At 42.2% G+C, this 25,117-nt stretch overlaps 2 protein-coding genes across 4 annotated transcripts in view; both read right to left on the reverse strand.

Moving 5' to 3' along the window:
* Window positions 1-3,700, reverse strand: part of CCDC175 (coiled-coil domain containing 175) — a 45,674-nt gene extending 41,974 nt beyond the window's left edge. For both annotated transcript variants that reach the window (XM_072115790.1, XM_072115791.1), the window contains exons 1-3: window positions 3,522-3,700; window positions 2,118-2,203; window positions 510-621 (exon numbers count right to left, since the gene is read on the reverse strand). In XM_072115790.1, the coding sequence (XP_071971891.1) occupies window positions 510-621; window positions 2,118-2,203; window positions 3,522-3,591 (268 nt within the window). In that variant the 5' untranslated portion in view covers window positions 3,592-3,700. The remainder of the gene's footprint in view (window positions 1-509; window positions 622-2,117; window positions 2,204-3,521) is intronic.
* An 11,463-nt stretch (window positions 3,701-15,163) lies between these two features.
* RTN1 (reticulon 1) overlaps window positions 15,164-25,117 on the reverse strand; it is a 187,481-nt gene continuing 177,527 nt past the window's right edge. For both annotated transcript variants that reach the window (XM_072115795.1, XM_072115796.1), the window contains 5 exons: window positions 21,499-21,637; window positions 19,773-19,842; window positions 18,464-18,510; window positions 18,330-18,388; window positions 15,164-16,165 (listed from right to left, as the gene is read on the reverse strand). In XM_072115795.1, the coding sequence (XP_071971896.1) occupies window positions 16,126-16,165; window positions 18,330-18,388; window positions 18,464-18,510; window positions 19,773-19,842; window positions 21,499-21,637 (355 nt within the window). In that variant the 3' untranslated portion in view covers window positions 15,164-16,125. The remainder of the gene's footprint in view (window positions 16,166-18,329; window positions 18,389-18,463; window positions 18,511-19,772; window positions 19,843-21,498; window positions 21,638-25,117) is intronic.

Here is a 25,117-nt window from a genome sequence, read left to right on the forward strand (position 1 = left end):
GCTGAGGGAGCAGAGGGGGAGGAGGAGTGAAACAGCCTGTGAACCTGGGGCTCTGGTAACACTCCCAGGAGCTTTTTAGGCTCATTAGCATAGTTTTAAAAAGTTGATTTTAGAAGGAAATATAAGAAGATTACCACAGTCACGGTGCCTGTATCTATGAGTAAGATGGGGTTTAAACATACTAGGTCATGTTTACTGAAATACTACCGTTTTGCAGTGCACAGGGGAATTACAATATTCTTATTGATGACAGTTTGGAGTTGTATCGTTTCTTTCACTAAATGTCTCAACATACCACAGCACCTGAGTGGTTAAAGGTCTTTTAAAGGGATTGTCTATGATCATGGATCCATATGACCAAGTTTGCTGCCCAGGAAGTGTTTTTCTATTGTCACCTGCATGTGAGTGGCACTCACACGCCGATGACAGACGCTCATGTTCAGAAATCAGCAGTTCCTATAAAAAGCTGCACATTGATATAATCCCACTTTGTAGACAAGTTACGGTACCTTCCATCTCTCTTGTGATGACTGCTGGCAGATGCACTAGCTTGTACCGTAGTTTGCTATTTTCTATGGTCTCCACTTCCAGAAGTTCCCGTGTGTTCCTTCTTATGTCTTCCTAATAAATGATACAGAAACAGTGGTCCCAAATAACACATAAAAAAAAAGCTGCTGTGTAGCTCTAGGAAACTGAATGCAATATGCTGAACGCACTTATCATCTATACAGGAAGCTAAGGCAGATTTTATTATCCCTTCTAGAGACTGTCACTTCTCTCCGGCGCTCCAGTGGCCTCCTCCTGTGATGTCACCGCTGATCCACAAATTGCGGCCAGCAGCAATGGTAGGTGCTGCACTAACCCCGAGCACCTAGTAAGCATTGGTTGCTTGTTGATTTTAGACAAAATGTCTGATTCTAGACATTCCCTTTAAATTGCAGAAAAAATTATGGGGCTTATTTAATAAGGGTCGCACGGCCACATTTCTGTCGGGTTTTCCGACTTTTCAGGGATCACGCCACCAGTACAGGGATTTAGAAGGGCAATGTGTTGCATGTGATCGGATTTTGCCACAATCGCACCGGCTTTCATGCGACACAAAACGGTCGGGCCGTCGAACGATCCGACGGATTTGGACAAATTGCGGAATTTATCTTTAAAATTGTGTCACAAGCCTTGCTCTTACATGCACCAGGAAGAAGATGGTGAACTTCGGTGGACCTGAGCGGGGAAGCGACACATGCAGGATATCGGGCGCACAATGTAAGTGAACTGCGGCACAGTGAATTCTTGTCGGATCGGGGAACGCGCAGGATCGTGTAAGTAAATGTGCCCCTGTATGTAAAGGAAATGTTTGGGATTGCAAAACTTTTGATATACGGCTTCAGGAGGGGGGTTTAGTCTGAAAATAATGAAGAGTGCATACTTACCATCTCCAGCGCTCCTGTCCAGCCTGTGGCGCCACCCATTATGTATAGTGCACACACCACAGTAGCAGTTTCAGGCCCGTAGCTGGCATATGGTTGTCAATGGTGCATTATTGACAGCCTCATTATACAGAGGCCGGCTGAATGGGCCTGAACCCCAGCAATAAGCCCATTTAGGCCACCACCAATTGGTAGTCCAGCATCGGTCTCTGCCGTTACTGCGGTGACATCACGTCAACAGTGCAAGGACCACGACAGCAGAAGATTCAGGCTGCAGCGGTTCAAGCACTTTCGAAGCTGCATCATTGGTGGCAAACATAAATAGGAGAATGTGTATGCAGAGAGAGGTAAGTATAAGTTGTGTGTTGTTTTAATACACCCACAGCCCTATATAAACTTATTTTAAAGAAGGTCTTACATTCAGCTTTTGTTCCCCATAGAGCTTCTTGTGTGGAGCAAGACGTTCTATTATAGTTCTGTTATTTTTAGTGGAAAAAAGACAAGGGGTACTGCACTATATTTTACGCTATAAATATATAAGAAAAAACATGATGGAAGCTGCCAAATATTATTTTGATAATATTAAATAACCTGACCCATCAGATTCCAAAGACTGCAAAGATTAGACTATATCTGTCCCTTACATACAGTATATATATATATACATATATATATATATACTACTCTTACCAATTCCTTCACAGCTTCTGCCGCTGCCATCAAGTGTTGAGAAATGTCTTCATCAAATGTCGGCTCTTTGTCTTTTACCTGTTTCTCTAAATAAGAAAATCAGACGATGAAAGGATGAAGCCTGAATATAGTGTGAACACAGTGATATTTGGCTGTAGATAGTGTGGAATATGCCAATGGTAATATGCCAACAAGAGATGGCTATGGGGTGACTACATTGTATTGAATACAGACAGGGCTGTGTCAGTATGATGTATAATATATTATATCCCATTAAATGTATAATATTGATGGTGTCTTACTTGGCAGTGGTAAATACGAGGCCCTTCACACACCAGGCCCAGGGGAGGATTGGCCCTTCTACACCATCTATTCCTATGCCCCGGGTTCTATCAACTGTAAAAACTTACTTTGTATTCTCTTTGCTTAAAACAAAGTGTACACCAAAAATTGACGCTGACCATGGCTGCTAATGAGTATCTTCTATGTATTTATGGTGGCATTGTAGGGCTAGCACTTTATAAGAAGGCACTGTAAAGCTTGCATTAACTAGCAGGAGATTTTATAACTGGCACTTCCTATAGCTAGTACTCTATATGGGATACTCTTTTATAGCTGACCAGTTATAGCTGGCACTGTTTATGGCGGCACATTATAGTTCAGACTTTGTAAGGGGGAACTACAAAACTGGCAATTTTTAAGATGTCACTTTGTAACTGGCAATCTGTATGGAGTCAATCTATAACTCTGTATGAAGGCACTCTAAATCTGGAACTGTCTTTGGGGCACTCTATAGCTGGCATTATCTATAGGGACACTCTATAGCTGGCATTATCTATAGGGACACTCTATAGCTGGCATTATTTATAGGGACACTCTATAGCTGGCATTATTTATAGGGACACTCTACAGCTTGCATTATCTATAGGGACACTCTATAGCTGGCATTATCTATAGGGACACTATAGCTGGCATTATCTATAGGGACACTCTATAGCTGGCATTATCTATAGGGACACTATAGCTGGCATTATCTATAGGGACACTCTATAGCTGGCATTATCTATATGGGCACTCTATAGCTGGCATTATCTATATGGACAATCTATAGCTGGCATTATCTATAGGGACATTCTATAGCTGGCATTATCTATAGGGACATTCTATAGCTGGCATTATCTATAGGGACATTCTATAGCTGGCATTATCTATAGGGGCACTCTATAGCTGGCATTACCTATGCATATATAATGCCCCCATAGATAATGCCAGCTATAGGGTGCCCCTCCTGTGGTGAATGACCATCAGCTCTCGTTATACATTATACCTTGCAGTGACTTCCATGGAGACTCCCTCACTGGGTGAATCACTGCCTGTCCCCGGCGGCACTCCACCCTCACTCACCTACTTCCATGAAATGCTCCAGAACCAGGGACACTGCCCTGCAGTCCGGCACAGCCAGACCCGAACTCATCGTCCTGCCGGGCGTCTCCGTCTCTCCAAAAATCAGGGCCTGCCGGCTGGCGAATTTCCTCGGTTACTATGGAAACCGGACGACTCAATAAATAAACACCCCTACTTTAATGCTGTGGATCAGTCTGACAAAGTGCAGTGTGTACGGAAGTAGACTATACCAAAGACGTTTGTAGGGAGACTAAATACTCAGATGTACATCTTTAATGTCGTAACTGGGCACTAATTAAATTTCTATTTCTCTAGAAATATTGTTTTATGTCTATGTAGTTGTCTGACTTGTGCTTATCATTTAAGAAAGTTTATTAATAAAAAAGGAATTGTTTATCATAAAAGTCATTTTTAAACATTGAACAAATTGATCAAATTAAACATTTTTTAACTATGATGTAATTGGCAATCTATGCAATCATTTAATAAGGTGTGTTCTTATGATAGAATTTTGTATCAAATCATAAAAATATGCCATAAATGTCTAGGTATATGGTTGCACATTTACAGCTTATTCATTACTTTTATAGTATTCACATAAACTTCTTCGTGCACTCATTGGGGCACATTTACTAAGGGTCCGTCGGACGCATTTCCGTCGGGTTTCCTGAATATTTTCTGAATTGCAGAGGTTTTTGGCGCACGCGATCGCATTGTGTCGCATTGGCGCCGGCTTGCATGCAACACAGATCGGGGGGCATGGCCATTGGCCAACCTGACTGATTTGGACAAACTGCGGAATTTAAAATTCAAATTGTGTCGCAAGATCAGCACACACACTGGTGTGGATCGGCAGACGCAATGGGACTGGTAAGTAAATGTGCCCCATTGACTCTACAGTGACATCACCATGTGCCTCTTAAATGGGACATCACTATATTCATATAGGGGTTTCAGCCTCTTGATGTATCCGGCGGGGTCCTGCGCAGCGCTTATCTCTATGCCAGGCCCTGCCTGGCGTACAAATAAAAGCAGCCGGCGAATTTTCACATGTGAAAATTCGCCAGCTGCAGGGAGTGCGCAGGCGTGGGGACAGTTACGCCCTCCGTTCGGCCGGCCACGCCCCCCCCTTTCACGCCCCTCTGCCGTGAAGGTGCATATTGGGGTAAATAATCAGAAGTGCTATCAATTACCTAGCATTTGTGATTATTTCAGCGCTTCTACGCCACTGATGTGGCGCAGAGGCCCTGATAAATATCCCCCATAGTTTCCATATTCATAGCCATGTTTATTGTCATGCAAATGCAGGGGCATAACTACAGCGGTAGCAGCCATAGCAGCCGCTATGGGGCCCACAGTGTAAGGGGGCCCCGTCATCCGACCTGACACAATAAAGAATGGAGGATGTGCACCATTATATCTATATTGTACTGCGCATTGTCCAGCATAATATGTATATAACATATACTGTGGTGTATATGCAACACCCTCGCCGATGCAAGGCAGAGCTGTGCTTGCGAATACGTCCCACTATGTAGCTTGCAGCCTGTGTAGGGTCTAGTCAGCCCCACAGCATGTCACTACATCACACTACATAGTCCTTATAGGACACAGGGGAACATTGCAGTGGGAGATCCTGCCTGGCAAGGCAGGAGTTAAGTGTTTTGTCTGATGTCATATGTGTCAGCCAATCACATGTGTTATACTTTGTCTCTGTGAGCTGAGATGTAAGCTGAGATGTAATTGGAGGAGCAGCCACCACATGACCAGGGGAGTGACAAGATCCCTGTTGAGGAAACTTCTGGAAGTCAGTGTCTCTCAGGAGAGAGTAGAGAGCAGTCAGACCTAGGAGTCTGCAGAAGCAGACTGGAGTAACTCCAGTCTAAACTCTATACAGCTAGCATACCAGACCAGAGCAGGAAGAGCCTAGCCCCTGCCTGAAGAGTGGAACTAATAGCTAAGAGTTAGTGAGGAAAGGGGTTTCATCCTACCTTTAAGGGTGATACCTGAAGCAACCCAGGACAAGCTGAAGCATCCTACTAGGACACAGCTACCTCCCAGCCTGCCCTCTGCATCCAGGCTGGTGCTCTACATCCTGTGGCTCCCTCCAACTGCATCTCAGCACTCCACTACTCTGTTAAAGGCACGTTGCTGCGGTTCCTGTCGGTTCCAATAAAGAACTGTAAGTTGTTTTTGTTCAACCTCTGCCTCCGTCTGGTCCCTGCTACTACGGCTGCCATCATCACAGGCACCCTGTCCACCACACAGAGACTTATACTCTAGACACCAAAGGGTTGCCCCAGGGAGATCCGCTATAGCAGCCTCTCCCTCATCATTTCTTGCCAACACCACCCTACTGGAGACCTGCCAGGCTGTAGGACAGCCCTCCGGTTCCCCATACCAAGCACCGTGACACTAGTGTGCCTAGGCCGCAACCGCCAGCCACTCAGGTACTGCGGGCCCCAGCTGACTCCAGGCCCCGAGAAAAGGCTAGGCCCTGGTGGGGGATGTTGCATATATATGCAGTATCTGTGATGTGTATATGGTGTCTGTATACACTGTATGTGAGTATGTTGCATATGGCACTGTATGTATGTGTATATGCACATGAGTGTATTTATATGTGTGAGTATACTAATATGTATATTTTTTTAAGTGGGAAGGGGGGCCCCATGCAGTAGCCTGCTAGGGGGCCCTGACTCTCCTAGCTACTCCACTGTGCAAATGCATACCTCCAAACTTTTGTGAAGGCAAAAGACAGACAAAAGATGTTTTGTCTCCATTGGCCCTGCCTTTTGCAATGCTCCTTACTCCACCCGTTACAATATAATTCCAATATAACTCCAACACTGTGACCCCTTATATTTTGACCCCCAGGCCATCCTCATATTGTGCCCACCCAGCTCCCCTCATATTTTGACCCCCAGAGCCTCTCTTATTGTGGCCTCCTCTTACTGTACTCCCCATATTGTGCCCACAGCTCCCCCTGATATTGTATTTCCCTCAGCTACCCCTGATATTTTGCTGCCTTGCCTCCCCTGATAGTGTTTCCCCCGTGCTATTGTGCCCTCCTAGCTCCCCCTCACAAACTAAAGCCCAACCCCTGGGACTACACAGATGATTCAGGGTGTAAGGTAAGTTATAACACACAATTATATTATAAAGCAAATGATTAGAGAAAGCTGAAATGTATATTTACAATTTAGATGTAATGGGCTTCTGTTACCTGTCTTTAGGGAAAATAAGGTCCCTGGTGACTGGTTGCCTTTAACCCCTTAAGGACGCAGCCATTTTGTAGCTTAAGGCTCAGCCCGATTTTTTGGATTCTGACTTGCTTCGCTTTATATGGTTATAACTTTTGAACACTGTTACTTATCAAAACGATTCTGAGATTGTTTTTTCCCCACATGTTGTACTTCATTTTAGTGGTAAATTTTGGCTGATAAGTTTTGCGTTTATTTACAAAAAAAAATAAAATATGATAAATTTTTTGAAAAATTTGCCATTTTCGAAATTCTAAATCATTGCGTTTTCAGGCAGATAGATTTACCACCTAAATAAGTTGCTGAATAACATTTCCCATTTGTCTACTTTACATTTTCATAATATTTGAAATGTCTGGATAATTTATTTTGATGTCACGCGGCTTACAAATAGAATATCGCTTTTCCGGATTTTCAGAATTGACTATTTTGGGGATAAATACAGTTTTGAATGAAATTTTACATATTTAGCATCAAAACCCCCTATATAATCTACCCATTTTCAAATCTGCACCCCTCAAACTATCAGAAACAGCTTTTACGAAGATTGTTAACCCCTTGAGATCTTCATAGTAATTGAATCAAAATGGAGGTGAAATTTAGAGTGGTCATATTGTTCCCTTATACGTTCATTTAGCACTAAAATTTACACATTTCCAAAATATAAAAAGAGAAAACCCACCATACAATTTGTTCTGCAATTTCTCCTGAGTACAAAGACCCCCCACATGTGGCTGTGACTTGTTTTATGGGGGCACAGCGAGGCGCAGAAGGGAAGGAGGGCGCTGCAGCTGCCAGGATTTTAGTTTCCTCATTGGCCCCTTTTGAAGGCTATAAAATTTTCGCTTTTCCATTATTTGGGCCATGTGACGGCATTTTTTTTGCGGGACGAGATGCTTTTCCCATTGTTACCATTTTGGGGTTGGTATCACCTATTGTTGAAAATTTAGGAACTTTTTTTGAGGGCAGGAGTAGAAAAGCATCAATTCTGTACTGGATTTTTTACTTTTTTTTTTTTGGTGTTCACCGTATAGACTAATAATCATGTTATCTTTATTCTATGGGTTGATACGATTACGGGGATACCAGACATGAATATATTTTCTTACGTTTTACTAAATTTGTCAAACAAAACCCTAATGTGGGGAAAAATCTATCATTTATGTATTGCCGTCTTCCAAGTGGCATAACATTGTTACATTTTTGGCTACGGAGCTTGTTGATGGCTTGTTTTTTGCGGGACATGTTGTACTTTGCACCAGTATCATGTCTGAGTACATATGGTTTTTTGATCGCATTTTATAGCATTTTTTGTGGGATTGAAAAGATAAAAATCATAATTTTTGGAAGGTTTATAGCAGTTTTTTTTTACGGCGTTTATCGTGGGGGTTCAATAATGATTTACTTTTATTCTACGGGTTGTTACGGACGCGGTGATACTATATATGTGGGGTTTGTGTTATGATTTAGACTTTTTTTTTGAGTTATATGTCTCTTTATATGTTTTGGGGGTTTGGGGCATTTTTAGTGATTTATGACTTTATTTTTTTATTGAATAACTTTTTTTTTTTAACTTTTTCACTTTTATACCATGGGACATGAAGAAGCAATCATCTGATTGCTTCTTCATGATAATATTCTGCAATACTCATGTATTGCAGAGTATTATCAGTGTCAGCCTATACACTTGCATAGGCTGGCACTGTGCCAGTAAGATGACGTCACAGACGCCATCTTACTGGCAGTTCTTGCAGGTAATTCTGGGGTCCAGATCAGACCCCAGAGTTACTATAGCAACGATCGGCGCCCCCCGAAAACGGTTCGGGGGGGGCGATCGTGGGGGAAAGATCCCCCAGATGCATGTTAGATGCCGCGGTCGAGTTGTCTCCGATCGCGGGTGTTACACTGGGGTGCCAGCTATTAGTTACAGCCGGCACCCCGTGTCTCCCGATGCCGGTTCGGCTCTGATCCAGAGCCGAGCCGGCATAAGCGCCGTGGCGGATATATCCGCCACTGAGCGCTAAGTCACTGCGCTCCGTGGCGGATATATCCGCCACGGAGCGTGAAGGGGTTAAAGGGAACCCGTCACCAGGGACCTCATTTTCACTAAAGACAGTTTCCAGAAGCCAATCACACCTGCAGTGCAAATATGCCTCTCTGCCTTTTCTAACCAATTTCATCACAATATACACTCACCGGCCACTTTATTAGGTACACCATGCTAGTAACGGGTTGGACCCCCTTTTGCCTTCAGAACTGCCTCAATTCTTCGTGGCATAGATTCAACAAGGTGCTGGAAGCATTCCTCAGAGATTTTGGTCCATATTGACATGATGGCATCACACAGTTGCCGCAGATTTGTCGGCTGCACATCCAAGATGCGAATCTCCCGTTCCACCACATCCCAAAGATGCTCTATTGGATTGAGATCTGGTGACTGTGGAGGCCATTTGAGTACAGTGACCTCATTGTCATGTTCAAGAAACCAGTCTGAGATGATTCCAGCTTTATGACATGGCACATTATCCTGCTGAAAGTAGCCATCAGATGTTGGGTACATTGTGGTCATAAAGGTATGGACATGGTCAGCAACAATACTCAGGTAGGCTGTGGCGTTGGGCCAAAGAGTGCCAAGAAAATATTCCCCACACCATGACACCACCACCACCAGCCTGAACCGTTGATACAAGGCAGGATGGATCCATGCTTTCATGTTGTTGACGCCAAATTCTGACCCTACCATCCGAATGTCGCAGCAGAAATCGAGACTCATCAGACCAGGCAACGTTTTTCCAATCTTCTACTGTCCAATTTCGATGAGCTTGTGCAAATTGTAGCCTCAGTTTCCTGTTCTTAGCTGAAAGGAGTGGCACCCGGTATGGTCTTCTGCTGCTGTAGCCCATCTGCCTCAAAGTTCGACGTACTGTGCATTCAGAGATGCTCTTCTGCCTACCTTGGTTGTAACGGGTGGCGATTTGAGTCACTGTTGCCTTTCTATCAGCTCGAACCAGTCTGCCCATTCTCCTCTGACCTCTGGCATCAACAAGGCCCACAGAACCGCCGCTCACTGGATGTTTTTTCTTTTTCGGACCATTCTCTGTAAACCCTAGAGATGGTTGTGCGTGAAAATCCCAGTAGATCAACAGTTTCTGAAATACTCAGACCAGCCCTTCTGGCACCAACAACCATGCCACGTTCAAAGGCACTCAAATCACCTTTCTTCCCCATACTGATGCTCGGTTTGAACTGCAGGAGATTGTCTTGATCATGTCTACATGCCTAAATGCACTGAGTTGCCGCCATGTGATTGGCTGATTAGAAATTAAGTGTTAACGAGCAGTTGGACAGGTGTACCTAATAAAGTGGCCGGTGAGTGTAATTGTGTGTTAAAACTTACGTTGCACCCTGACAAAATCCTGGGGTAATCACAGGGGCTGGACTTTGGTTTGGATGCATATTAAAAACAACATGTGCCTTGTCTGTGTTACTCACTCCTCAGATCTTAGCCCCCACCTTTGTGCTCCTGTACAGCTCTGCAATCAGCTCCTTCACAGAGGTCATAGTCTGGGAGGAGCTGTACAGGAGCACAAAGTTGGGGGCTAAGATCTGAGGAGTCTGCAGACAACACAAGTCACATGTTGCTTTTTGAAATGCATCCAAACCAATGCGCAGCCCCTGTGACTACCCCAGAATTTTGACAGATTATAACACACAATTATATTGTTATGAAAATGCTTAGTAAAGGCAAAAAGAAATTTTTGCACTGCAGGTTTGATGGGCTTCTGCAACCTTTCTTTAGTGAAAATTAGGTCACTGATGGCAGGTTCCCTTTAAGAAAATGTACTTTAGCTGAATATCACATATTCATCCCTGGGCTGCATTGCCACCTGCTGTCTATTTTTAGTATTGCAGCTTTTTAACTTCTGCCTAAGAAGGATATGTTACTTATGTTGACCAATGAGATGTCATGTTTATAACAAATTGTACAAAGGTCCTGGTTGGAGAATCCCTGAACTGACCACACACAAGGGAAATTATAAAACCATACCTCCCAACTTTTGGCCGAGAGAAAGAGGGACAAAAGCCCCTCCCCTTTTTTCTAAACAACGCCCATCGCCCCACCCACAAGCATAGTATAATATTGACCTTGATGGTCCCCACATGGTTAAATGCCCCTTTCTTTGCCCCCCCCATTAACCTGTATAACTACACCTAATGCAACTCTGCCACATATAAAATCCCTCGTTAATTTTATCCTCCCTTTAATCCTTCCCCTACCCCTTCTCACATGGTGTGGTCCCTGTGCTCTATCCTCCTCATTCTGTAGCCTCCTGTCCTTCTCCTGTGGCCTCCTGTCCTCCATCCTCCTCCTGTGAACTCCTATCCTCCATCCTCCTCATGTGGCCTCCTGTCCTCCATCCTCCTCCTGTGGCCTCCTGTCCTCCATCCTCCTCCTGTGGCCTCCTGTCCTCCATCCTCCTCCTGTGGCCTCCTGTCCTCCATCCTCCTCCTGTGGCCTCCTGTCCTCCATCCTCCTCCTGTGGCCTCCTGTCCTCCATCCTCCTCCTGTGGCCTCCTGTCCCCTATCCTCCTCCTGTGTCCTCCAGCTCCCCTCCCCCTTCCCTCTATCCTCCTGTGTCCTCCAGCCTCCTATTCCTGACCTCCATCCTCCTCCTGTGTCCTCCATTCTCCTCTTCCTGTTCCCAGCTTCCCCTGTCCTCTAGCCTCCTCCTGTGTCCTCCAGCAGCCTCCTCCTGTCCCCCAGCAGCCTCCTCCTGTCCCCCAGCAGCCTTGTCTTGTCCCCCAGCAGCCTCCTCCTGTCCTTCAGCAGCCTAATCCCGTCCCCCAGTAGCCTCCTCCTGTCCACCAGCAGCCTCCTCCTGTCCTTCAGCAGCCTAGTCCCATCCCCCAGCAGCCTCCTCCTGTCCCCCAGCAGAGGTCTTTCTGGGAGTGCTGAGGAAGAGCACACCTCTCAGCACATGGCCTGCAAACTCCAGGCCTGCTGCAGGACTCTACATAGAGAGCCAGCCTTGACCTCTGCTGCTGAAGCAGCCATCCATCTCTCCAGCCTGAAGCTACCTAGACTAGGCGGTGAGCTTTCCTTTGCCAGATATATCCAACCAGCGACCTGGACCAGTGGAATTGTTGGCCTGTTGCCTATGTTGAAATTTATGTTCCGGAAATAACTTTCAGTTTAATGTTTTCATCCATTGTCTCAGCGTGATCCCTGGTAGCTCTACCATATATATTAGATCAGTAGATAGATATGAGATTTATAGAAATGTCACCATGTTTACATGTTTATTGTCTCTATACTGTGACATCACTGTGATTATAGTCTCAATACCTTCCACCGGGGCCTGACCTTTCGGTAAGGGGACGGCAGGATTCCCCTGGTACCTGAGTGTCTGGCTTGAGATCAGCCCGTGTCCAGGCAGGACCAGCAAGGGGATTGCAAGAAGAGGGAGCAGCCACAATAAGATGGAAAGTTCCTAAACACAACAATTTACTAATATGATGACTAAGGCAGAAAATTAGTTAATAGAACAGAATATATATAATATCAATATTTCAATGATATTTTCCAATATGCATCTAAGCAACTGCAAAATTTATTTTATTCAATGCTAATTAGAATAAATGTATCAGCTCTGCAGTTTTAATTAACAAATGCATCCCAAGGCCTGTACGGAATAACTGGCCTAGGGGGTGTAAGGCGCCATTGTATTGATACCAAGCAAAAAAGATAATGAAATTTGTTTTGGCTAAGTTATAACATTAATAATGCATTGCTATCTGCCAGCAGTCTTACAAGGGGACAAGAGCTGGGTATTTCGAGGCAAGTTGTGACTGTAATAAAACCTTTCTGCAGTATTTATTGGAGTTTAATCCATTGTTTGTAGAACAGGATTGGTGAGGGTTAATGGTTGATTCACATTCGTATAAAGAGCAGTGTCATACATGAGGGCACCTTTACAATGTATCCAAGCTTAAAAAAGTTTTTCACAAAGGTGTCTTACAGAAAAGCATTGCTGCTCTTAAAGGGAACCTGTCACTAGATTCACTAATAATAAGTTCCACATGCACTGTATTAACTTGTGCCCACATTGCGTTTAGCTAAAAAATACACAGTTCCTATCCCCAGGAAATGAGATATGTAACCCTGAAGAAGCAGGGTGTCCCAAGGGCAAGTGTTTTGGCAAGCCCCTCCTTGCAGACATGAGGCAGACATGAGGTGAGAAAAACACTGCCATACGCTCTTTGGACACCCTGATCCTTCAGGCAGGGTGACCCCTTGGAAGAAGGACGTTGTAGCTGAAACGTGTGTTGGGCAGGCACTGCATGTAACAGTATGTAATCGATTCAATACTGTAATATGGCATGTTTGCTTTGGCAACTCTTTATACTTTCTCTGTACTGAGTTTTTAGTTACCCTGTGCTTGTATTTAAATGTCATCTCCTATAGTTACTAATAGTGACATTTATTAACATTGATGCCTTATACTCAGAGTGCCTTTAGTGCTGTACTGTTTCCATATATGAATTTTATTGTGATTTTGTCTGCATAAATAATCAAATAACAATTTTACCATATATTTTGGTAATAGCTTCATATTTTCCTTTTCTCGGTTCAGGCTGCCAAGGAGGCTTACAAACTACATTTTCTTGGTATTGGAACTATGCAAAACAGTGTGTATACATAAATGATAATTCTGTAAATATGTTCTTCACCCATTCTTGGCATAGAGATAGTAGTCTTTTTTTTGCCAAAATTTGTACCAAAACCTGATGAAAATCCACAGCAGATAATTTGTATCTATTTGGGTTTTCTTGCCATGCCGTGCTAATCGATGCATGTGTTGTAAATATGTATTACTTCTAAAATAGATAATAGATATATAAAGTGTAAAAGTTTTATGAACTGCAATACTTGAACTTATGTTGACTGTACCTGCAGGCGGTTAAAAGAAAGAATTAGAGAACACATTGGAGGATCAGATCCAACCTACACCAATACAAATATCTCTAATGTCTCCAAACATTTTAGATACAAAAATGCAGGCGATTTAATGATTTAACGTACACTATCTCTTCTTTTTATAATAGAGATAACGTAAAAGAAGAGATTGAAGATGATTGGACAAACTTAAAAGCCCACCTAACATGGGATTGGAGGATTATGATGAATGAATGTGAGGGTGTCTCAGCTATTTAGAAGTTGATAAATACCCTGCTTAGTATATGATTGGAGAATAAGAACGGGTGCAATTGTAAGTTTTATGTAATGAATTTTATTAGATGTGAAGGGGTACCATCTTAAAATATGATAAAAGAGTATTTTTACAATGTTTTTTACAACAAGTAAGACAGTGCATTTTGTTATTGGATGGATATAAGTGCAATGGATATACAATGTAGTGATAATTTAGGAAATGTATAAATGAGGATGGAGACTAGACGCCAGCAATGCTCCGGAAGAAGGCTGTTATCCCAGTACAGAGTTTAGTAAAAAAGGACTCAAGGCCACCTCCCAAATACCAGGATGCACTGTGCTCAGTACTATTTCAAAGCTTGGCAGTCTTGGCTGCCTGGTACTGCAGAAAGAGTGCATAGGACTGGACTATCATTGGACCTTTTCCTGGCCCCTTGATTTCCTGTTCAGGGGACACTGGAGTGAAGCTACAACAATAATTCTAATTCTTCTTCCTCCTTTCCACTGTGTTGGTGTCAGCAGGAGGCCAATACGATTAAAACCTGTGACAGAGCAGGGAGCAATTAGTTACTGCTTAAATTGCCACATTAGCACTTTGTAATAAATAAACGTGTTTTAATTGTAATTTGGGCAATTATTCTCTAAAAGGCTCGCCATTACTGTCCTACAACATTAGTTTCAGGCAGTAGAAACTGTGTGGCTGTGGCAGTGATCAGCGCAAAAGAGAAGGTGAGTATAAGAGGTTCCTTATTTGTATTTTTACAGCCCCCACAGCCAAATAAAAATGTTTCCCGGTGCTCCCTTTAAAGGAATTTCAGACGCAGTTTTCGGGATTTAGACTTGGTTCTTGACTGGGTCCATACAGAGCTTGTTCAATATACCATAGAAGTGGATTTTAGTGTCATAAATCTATAAGAGTAAACTATAATGTTATGGCAAGTGCATCAGTGGCCGGATAGATAGATAGATAGATAGATAGATAGATAGATAGATAGATAGATCAAGGAAGGTAGAGATAGATAATAAATAGAGCAATAAAGAAAAAGAGAGAGTAATAGGTGATAGACATAGCAAGAGAGAGTAGTGTAATCCCAATGAGGCAATATATAATAATATGCAAGAACGTCTACATACAGACAGTAGATAGCAAATGGAAAACACAGAACCTTGGCAAGAATCAAATTTTATTCCCATTTGCACTGAAATATTTTGGTTAGGAATCCAGCAAAAAGATACAGTGAATATGTTATCTGCGCCATTAATAATTGTTTTCACCATCAAGAACTTTGTTGGGTTCCTTCATCTGTCAAGACTGGTAGGGTGTGTTTTGGCAACGTTTCACAACCTCAACAAAAAGAGAACCTTATACATTTAGTGACATTTTATTTATGCATTCAGTGTCAAGTACATCATAAGTGCAAATATTCAGAGTCAATAAGTCCGCTAGGAACTACAGAGAATGGATTACAAATCGTAATAAACCGAACGAGCTGGACCTGTCTACCATACATGTAAATCTGTTATCCCCATCCCTTACAACAGGAGTACTGCAAGTTGAATTCATACAAAAACAAAGAGAAGTACCGCACACTGATTTCACTTGTGCTGGAAAACACGAAACATTAGTCTACAGTTCTACGTATATATATATTTATATAATTGAAATAACTCCAACCAGCGGGCCTAGAGACAATGAAGCAAGTCTGTTCTATTGCATCAATGCCCTAAGCATGAAGCCCTAGCCGCACGTCACATTAAGTTATAGAAGCGCTGCCAAGAATAGCAGAAAAAACACTAAAAATAAGAATAAATAAGAAATTTAAAAAAAAAAATTTACTTAGGCTTCCAACATCATGCACTTTTAAGCAACACAAAAAAGAAACACATCTAGAACACTTTTTGTATCTCTTCACTATACTTTAGTGCTTGACACGGCTGATTGCAAGGATTCTAATAGCATAGAAGCAGGATCACAGGGGCTGCTCCTAGATTTTTTTTCAGATGTTTCCATAAACACAGAGTGTTGAAAAGAGAATGGTGCAATAAATCTGTAAGTAAAGTGTAGAACACAGCTGTTTCCACGTTAGACTCCACAATTTACCAAGAACTGACTGGACTATAAGACTCTTTATTCCTTCTGTTTTGCACCCGGAATTTTTGCTTGAATTCTGTCAAACAGGAAAATAATAAAAATACATTAATTATTCTTTTTTTGGAATCAAGTCATTTTTATTAACATAATTTTTTTAACATCTTACACAAACATGGTCATATAGACCATAAAACAAAACAGGTAGACAAATACAATTAGAACTTCCTCTACTCTCTAAACCCAACCTCTATGAAGGGTGTCCGAGAGCCACTCAGTGAACTAGGCCTATATATTTTGCATGGGCAAATAATGGACAGTCAAATAATAATCAACACAGCATTAATCAAAGGATTGTTTGCAAGAGATAACTTTCTCCAACTTTGTATCAGGAGTCAACAACCAAGAGCGCCATTGACTTTTTCATTGCATTTAGTTTGAAATAAATATATTTTTCCATTTTTATGTGTATGTATAATATTCTTTAGCATATTTAGGAGACATATCTAACCAATGAGATGTAAGTAAATCTTTCAAAGCCTTGTCAGTAAGTCAATGTCGCTAGCCCATTTATTCTGGAGTCCTTCCAGTGATATAGGAATAAGAAAACAAAGTATCTGTCTTTAGAGGATGGATATCAGGCCACAAGGAAGACCAACCGATGCCAGCATATTAAGTATCACTGACAAGTGCAGCTCAAGGGAAGTCAGACTCTGTGCCTCCACACCATGGAGACATATGGAGCTGTAGATATATGTGTCTGTGGAAGCTGGACGTCAGACTACAGCTTCTGGAATGATTTTAGGACATTCCCCTGATATAACTGAGTATTACAGAGCACTCCCTCTACATCCAAGACTCAAACCCCACCAGTTGGTACAGTTCCCACATACCCAAGTTGCCCCATATTAGAGTATATTTTGTGATTCCCCTTATATCTTGCGGCATTTCCACCATACCTGGTGAGTCATTCAACACTTAAACCTCAATTTTACTTTTGAAAAAAATTACTACCCTTTGCAATCTCAAACTCTTCACCACCATAACACTTGGACCTTTTTAGGCAGCCCCTAAAGCAGTGCTGAGCTGCTATAAAAGAATGTATAGACATAGCAACGTGTAGCCATGTTTTTCAACCACTGGACAACCCCTTTAAATCCACAGGATAGGGGACAACAAACGAATCTGTGAGGATTTGACAGCTGAAACACCACTGATCATTAAAATGGGACCCCTATAAGTAGAAGAAAGGGAATCCCGTTCTCATTCAAGGCCGGCGTTGGGGTGCGGCAAACTGTGCATTTGCCCGGGACCCCCTGCCCCAAAGGGCATGTGGACTTTTGTGAGCAGAGGACTTATTGCTCTTTTAATACCCCTTGGTTGAATGCTTATAATCTATTTCCTGTCTTCTATTATCTATCAATCAATCAATCGATCTTCTACTGTATCTCGCATATCTATCTTCTATCATCTATGTAGCTATCTATAAATATATATACTCTACTTTAGATTTATGAATCTATAAATCTATCATCTATCTATAAATCTATATGATCTTTCATATGTATCTTCTATCATTAATCTATCTTACCATTGCCTTACCATACTAATGTTATTATAGTTCAGGGCTAAAAGGAGCCTCTTACTGAATGTGACTATTCATAAAATAGTTTTATTTTGGGGCCCAACTTTGTCTAAAACTGGCCCTGTACTCACCAATGGGTGGAGTGGCAGGCCGAGAAAGCATCCTGCTGCTCCATTCAATTGTATGAGAGCAATTAGGAGCTCCGTTAGTGGCTGCAACAGGCAAAATCTATCCCAGAAGTTGGGACAACCCTTTCTTGTCCACTAAACCACCATTATGGTATGCAGCAGCTTTTTGGTATAAGGTGATGATGTGTTCTGTCTCAGCTTCATCTGCCCACTGCTCTATAGCTACAATCCAAATGACCACATTGGGGATAATTTATGAATAGTTTTTAGGAAACTGAAAAGGATGCATGCCAAGAATGACCAATGGGCAGCGCCACTAGTCTCTGAAAGATTTTTCATCTTTTGATCTAAAATTGATGGCAACCCTAAGCTGGTATAGATAGTCGTTCAGCCTGAACACATGAATAACCCCCAATGAATTTTATGCAATGCCGGGGGGCTGAAGTTGTTCCAAAAAGTCACCGACAACTGTGTGAATTAATTGCTATCATTAGTTACTTACTCAATGCTATCATTACTTGCTAACTTACTTTGCCACAATTGTGTTCATGTTTGTCCTCACCAGTCCCAAATACTGGTCGATTTGTGCCTAGAAGAAAAAAAACTTCCAGTTATTAATTAACTAAAGTTGCATTAGATACTGTGTACTCAAAACAATTATTACCTGATACTTGTCATATACGACTGGGAGAGAGAACATCGACACCACCGCTACGACATAAAAACAAATATATTAATTTAATGAAAACCATAATAAAAAAATTGCTGCTTAGTATTATTTTACGTAAAGCACCATAATATCTGTCTCCAGACACTCCAGACACTATCACAGCATAACGGTGCATTAACAGGAACATAAAGGGGACTGATATACAGCCGGATACCAGTCCCCATTGACACTCATGATGCCTGGTAACGTGTCGGTGAGCACATATTGGGGCACATTTACTTACCCGTCCCATCGCGATCCCCGCTGTGCGAGGATTCGGATCTGCTGTGATTCAATAAGATCGTGCGCCCGATATCCCGCATGTGCATGTGCTTCCCCGCTGAGGTCCGCCGAAGTTCACCTTCTTCTTCCCGATGCATGTGAGTGCTTGATCTTGCGACACAATTTTGTTTTTAAATTCTGTGGTTTGTCTGAATCAGTCGGATTGTCCGACGTCCACGTCCCCCGATTTGTGTTGCATGCAAGCCGGCTCCGATGCGCCAAAATCCAATCGCGTGCGCCAAAAACCCAGGGCAATTTATGGCAAAATGGTAAAAAGTCTGGAAACCCGAAGAAAATACGTTGTTCGGACCCTTAGTAAATGTGCCCCATTGTCTCACCGCATCGTGACCGTGGACTGAGAAATATAGGACATGTCCTACAGACCGCCGTGTTATTGCGCCGGCTCTGCACCTCTCTATGGAGAGGGATGAGCAGCACTGACATTTGTGCTGACGTTTGTGCTTGCCTGGAGCCTCTTACTATATAGAGTAGTTCATATTCCTGGATTTGCACTACGGTTGCATAGCTTCCTATGAAAAGGGGAGTTTCCGCTGGTTTCCGGCCCACGCGCAGTTATTAATTTATTCATACAAGTTTGTTTTTAAAAAAAAAAAAACACAATCTGTACACACTTTTAATTAAACATGCAAGCAAAATAATCAGACAAGCAATAAGGCTGCGTTAAAACACTTTTTAGTATGCAATACAAGGGCACTCAGACTAGCAACTACAGATGAGCCTAACTAAATGCCCATGTTCGGGTTTAGTGTTCAGAAAAAAATAAGGGAATTGAGAAAAGATGAAGAACAAAAAAAATAGATTCTGCGCCCTTAGATTCCATATATATCAGTAGGTTTTATAAAGTTTTTGTAGGAATAATAGAAGTGCAGTACACCATATTTCCAACATGGCATATACTGTATATATGCTGACTTCAGAGAGATTTTAGTCAAATGCATTATTACAATAAAGTTTTCCTTACCCATGATAAGGAGTGTAAGTCCATTGAACAGAGCTCCTACGTATGTCAGCAGCCACATTAGTACGGCAAACTGGGAAAGCAAGGATATTATAAGGTTGAATGTCCACACTTTTGGCAAGGTTGAATCCATAACACACATGCAGAACATCAAACTACTTGAATATGACCCTGGGATACTAATTACAAGAGAAGAACCATCCATTACATTTGTTGTGTGCCCTATTTTACTTAAGGATGACTTGTCATGCAACCAGTAATGGAATCACACATCTTAATGAGGTAAAAGGGGGCTTGAGATTTATGTTAGAGTTAAGTTAACCTATTCATTGCTCATCAAACATAAGCACTATAGATGGGCTCTTCTTTTCCTACTATAGCAAAACGCTCTGATGGCAGCATATTCATGGTTCTCCCATTTGCACACTATAGCCAGATATCTGAAAAGGATTTACAAACCTATAAAAGGTAAACTATGTGTGTGTCAGTGAGTTGGCTTTTATCCGAGATCATGTTAGTAGGTTTCTTTTAAGTCATGCTTGATGTAAAGGGGGGTGTCTTTCAAGTTTTCCTGATCCCCCTCCTAAAAAACATATTTGCACGATTCCTTCCCAGAATCCCCAGTATAGCATGCAAGGTCTTTGAGTCTCCATATGCCCGTAATGTTGCCCTTCAAAGGCCTTCGAAAGCTTTAGTTCCTTCCTCGACCAATATACACTAGATAACGCCACCTGTAGTTGTTTACCCTTTTTATGGTCTTTCATACCTTTGTTTTTATGCTGACAGGGTTTGCAGTTTGTGCAATTACCATGTGAAGAACTAAAGTTTCCATGATTTCCCTTGTCTATCTAAGGATATTGGGAGGGGGATTTACTGTGTGCTAGTTTTGTTACTTGTCCACCTGGAGCTTTACATACTTAGAGGCTCCGACCTCTAGGTATTTTGGGTACACAATAGGACCTGGCCTAGGGTTCTGCTTTTGCCTCCATCAGCATACTGGCGTAATCTATAGCAAGTGTAACAGACACTCTAGCACAGCCCCCTTCCTGCCTATTTGCTGTGGAGTTGGCATAGGGTGATAAAAAGTGGCAATTCCAGCCTGTGCTCTAGGAATTGTGACTTTTTCATGGCTTTTATGCCAGAAAACTGACATACAAGCCATTATATATTTCCTTAATTGTCTCTATTACTGCTGCTTTTATTGCCATTACTTGGAAGTTTGGGGTAGTGTTGTCTTTATCTATTGCATAAACCCAGGGATCTGCTGCTAAAACTGACCATAGACAGTAGGTTTGTATCTTCCAACCTGAATTATTCACATGGGTTTGGGCAATCATCTAGAGTTCAGGGCCATTTTATTAGTCCTGCTACTATGTATATATGTATTCTCTACCCTCCCTCGATGGTAGATATTGTCATCAGGAGACATAAGAATCATTTTGTTCTTAGGTAATCAAGTCACTGCTAGAGGGAATCCATTAGTGGAAGTCAGGTCTACAAATGGATGTATGTTGGCATCATTCCTTATACATCCCATATTTCTTTGTTTCCTCTGTAGTGATGTGGAAAATGTTAATATGGTTAAAAACAATTTATTAATGAATTAGGTTCCTCATTATTCAGATTTTTCAGCACTTGAAATAGGATAATAAAAGTAATCGAATATTAGAATATCCTTTTATCATGGCTTGTTTGATAGACATGCAAAATTAATCTATATCATTCATACCTTCAAAGAATCCACAAGGTCCTGTACTAGGAAAAGTCTCCTCAGCTCTCTGACTATGCTGTTTGTGTACACTTGGAGACTGTCTGTGTACTTCTGGATCTGTTCTTGAGAGAGGGAGATCTCGATATCCAAGTAGTTTCTACAAAATACCAAGTAACATTTTCATTGACTTTAACTGTAACAAATTAAAGGTGCATTAAAAAAACACTGAAAATTCACATTGGTAGTCATTCCACATATTTACCTCAAAATTTTTTCATAAAAGTAAATGTAAATGTAAATCAGAGTGCAAGATATTCTTTATATATAACAATAACTGATTCACCTCCTCTCACCTGCATACCAACTCAAATAAACATAAGAGTCCAGGGTCAGACTGCCCCACCAGTGTACCACTGAAAACAAAGGTGGGCCCTGACACCACTGACTCCACTGCTACCACAGCTGACTACCCCCCACTGTGTTAGGACTTCAACTCTATCTGCATCCTCCCCTGCTGAAGCTGTGTATAAAAGCTGGCAGGCGCGATGTGATGATGTCATCGTGTCTGCTGGCAACACTGCACACAGCAGCAGCAGAGAAATAAGAGAAGATGAGAGATGCTGGGGAACCAGGACATGTGAGTATCTGGTGTTTATTTTTGAACAAGAAAAGGAGAAGGAGAGGGGGACAACAACATAATGTGGAGATGATGGGGACCCACAGTATGAGGGGGGGGGGGGGGGATGAGCGGGAACCTACAGTTTAAGGGGAAGGGGGCACAATCTAAAGTGGAGATTACAGGGGTTTGCATGGGAGATGAGGAATCACAATATCACAAGACAATGGGAGGGGCCACAATAAGAGGGAAGATGAGAGGGGCCACAATATGAGGGAGAGATGAGAGGATCCATAAAATAATGGGACCACAAATAAGTAAGTAAGAGTAAGAGATGTGGAGGCGACAAATATGAGGGGGAAGGCCAGCAATGGACAGCCCTGTTTATGGACCATATATTTATTTTTATCTCAGACCTGGTTAGATCTGTCCAGAACATTCTTACACACATTAAAGAATTTAGGGCAATACCAAGAGTGAACTACTCTTTTTAGATCCATTAATATTTTCAGAGAAAAATACATAAAAATCCTAGGGCATATGATATCTGTTGTACACTCTGGCATCAAATACTTAGGGATCTGAAAAGGAAAAAAGGCAGAGACACTCTATCCCCTTACTATCCCGCTTTACTTCACAAATCAGAATGACACTAGCATGGTGGGAGCCCCACCATGCTCAACAAAGCAGGAAGTCAAAATGATAAGCTTTGCTAGATTGCTGAACCTTTTTCAGACCCTACCTTGTTATTGAAAACTAAAGACATCAGAACTCTCAACAAGTTTGTTTGTCATGTTCATATCTCTCTAATTTTTAATTTCCCAAGGTACAGGCAGTCTCCGCGTTACAAACAAGATAGGGTCCGGAGTTTTGTTCTTAAGTTGAATTTGTATGTCAGTTGAAACTGTATATTTTATAATTGAAGTTCCAGACAATATTTTTTCTTTTGTCTCAGTGACAATTGGAGTTTCAAAATTTTTTGCTGTAATTGGACCAAGGATTATCAATAAAGCTTCATTACAGACACATTACAGCTGATCATTGTAGTCTGGGACTATAGTAAAGCATCCAGAGAGCAGAGGGGTCCGTCTGTAACTGAGTTGTCTGTAAGTCGGGTGTCCTTAAGTAGGGGACCGCCTGTATAATTTGCCATGTCTATTGGCTGCACAAAACATCCTATTTTTCCAATACGAGATTGAAAAAAGCCGCATTCTCCCCTTATAACCCCACTGTGATCTTACACACACCATATGCCAAATTTCCTTGATCTATCAAGCAATTCCTGCTCTTGTGTTATGCAGCTGCCACATGGAAAATACTGTGTAAACAACACAAGCGTTCCTATCAAATCTCAAAACATCTCCCATTGTGGAACACCCAGACTTGATCATCATGGTATCCATCGGATGGAACCTATTATTCTTCCTGAGGAACCGCAAATACAATCAAGCGATCCCTGAACTAGTTTGGGAATTTAACTTTTCCTCGGCTCAAAAATTCTACTACAACCAAGTTAAAGCCTTTTGCGATGCTAGACCATGCAACTTAGCTGGGGAGCTCACAACAAACACTTTTGTCAAACTCCTGGGGGGGGGGTCTCGCTTATAATAATATAATAGTTCTTTATTTATATAGCGCACACAGATTATGTAGCGCTACACAAAGCTAGCCAAATTGGTAGCTGTCCCCATGGGGCTCACAATCTAAACAACCTACCAGTATGTTTTGAAGTGTGGGAGGAAGCCGGAGTACCTGGAGGAAACCCACACAAACATGGAGAGAACATACAAACTCTTTGCAGATGTTGACTTGGGTGGGACTCAAACCAAGGACTTCAGCGCTGCAAAGCAGAAGTGCTACCAACTCAGCCACCGTGCTGCCCTACTTCAAAAAGATCAATATTGCAATTGTATGTGGATATTGGGCGAAAATGGGAGTCATCAATACTGCAATTGACCTTCCCATGCTGGGAAAGAATGGGGTCTCTGAGAGGCTCTTACTGGGCCTTCTTAAGGTCCGTAAACATGTTATCAGTGAAAAATGGTGTGAAACTTTATTTAAACTTGTACACACAGCCATGTACGCCTACAGCCTGGCAGCAGCTTCCCAACCGGATAGGATCACAGCCTGCCCTTAATGTCCCTTACCCTTAGCTAGCCTTTATCATGCAATCTGGTCCATCAGTATGAGACTACTGGTGGAATGTCCAAACAATGTTAACGCAGTATTTTTAATCTCGGTCCCGTCACAACCGCTGACTATGTTATTCCACTCCATACCTCTGCTTCAATACCTACAATACCACGAATAGGCTACATTCTTCTACTGGTGGCAAAGAGATGCCTCTTGAATCATTGGCTTGAGTCTACCATGTCCACAATTTACGAAATTCTAGCCAAAGCCAAGGTGTATCTAGAGACACACTGGGGCATATTTACTTACCTGTCCGGAGGAGTTCAGGAAGTACGGAGTGTCCGACAATAATGCACTCTGGCGAGATTCACTAAGATTGTGCATCCAATATCCTGCATGTATCCGGGTCAGCTGGAGTTCACTTTCTTCTCCCCGGTGTATGTAAGTGCATTGTCTTGCGACACAATTTGAATATTAAATCCTGCGCTCAGTCCGAAACAGTCGGATCATCTGACGCCCCCCCCCCCCATTTCTGTCGCATGAAAGCCAGTGCAGCTGTACCGCAATCCGATCGCGTGTGACACAATCTCCAGTTATATACCTGTCACAGCAGTGCAAATCCCGAAAACTTAGAAAATCTGATGAAAGTGCGATCCATTGACCCTTAGTAAATAAGCCCCACTGACTAGAAGCGGAACGCAGGGGAAATGTGGCTACAAAAGTTTTTCGTAGGTGGAGAAGCTTAATCGTTAATCAGTTGTCGGAGACAGCAATGCAGACCTTCATGTCACATTTACAGAACACAGTCTGGTATCATACAGAAAATCTTATAGGCACCTTGTGTAGGATACTACTACATACAGCTTTTATATATCATTTTAGTAAATG

Source organism: Engystomops pustulosus, chromosome 7, assembly GCF_040894005.1.
Source record: "Engystomops pustulosus chromosome 7, aEngPut4.maternal, whole genome shotgun sequence".
Lineage (NCBI taxonomy): Eukaryota > Metazoa > Chordata > Amphibia > Anura > Leptodactylidae > Engystomops > Engystomops pustulosus.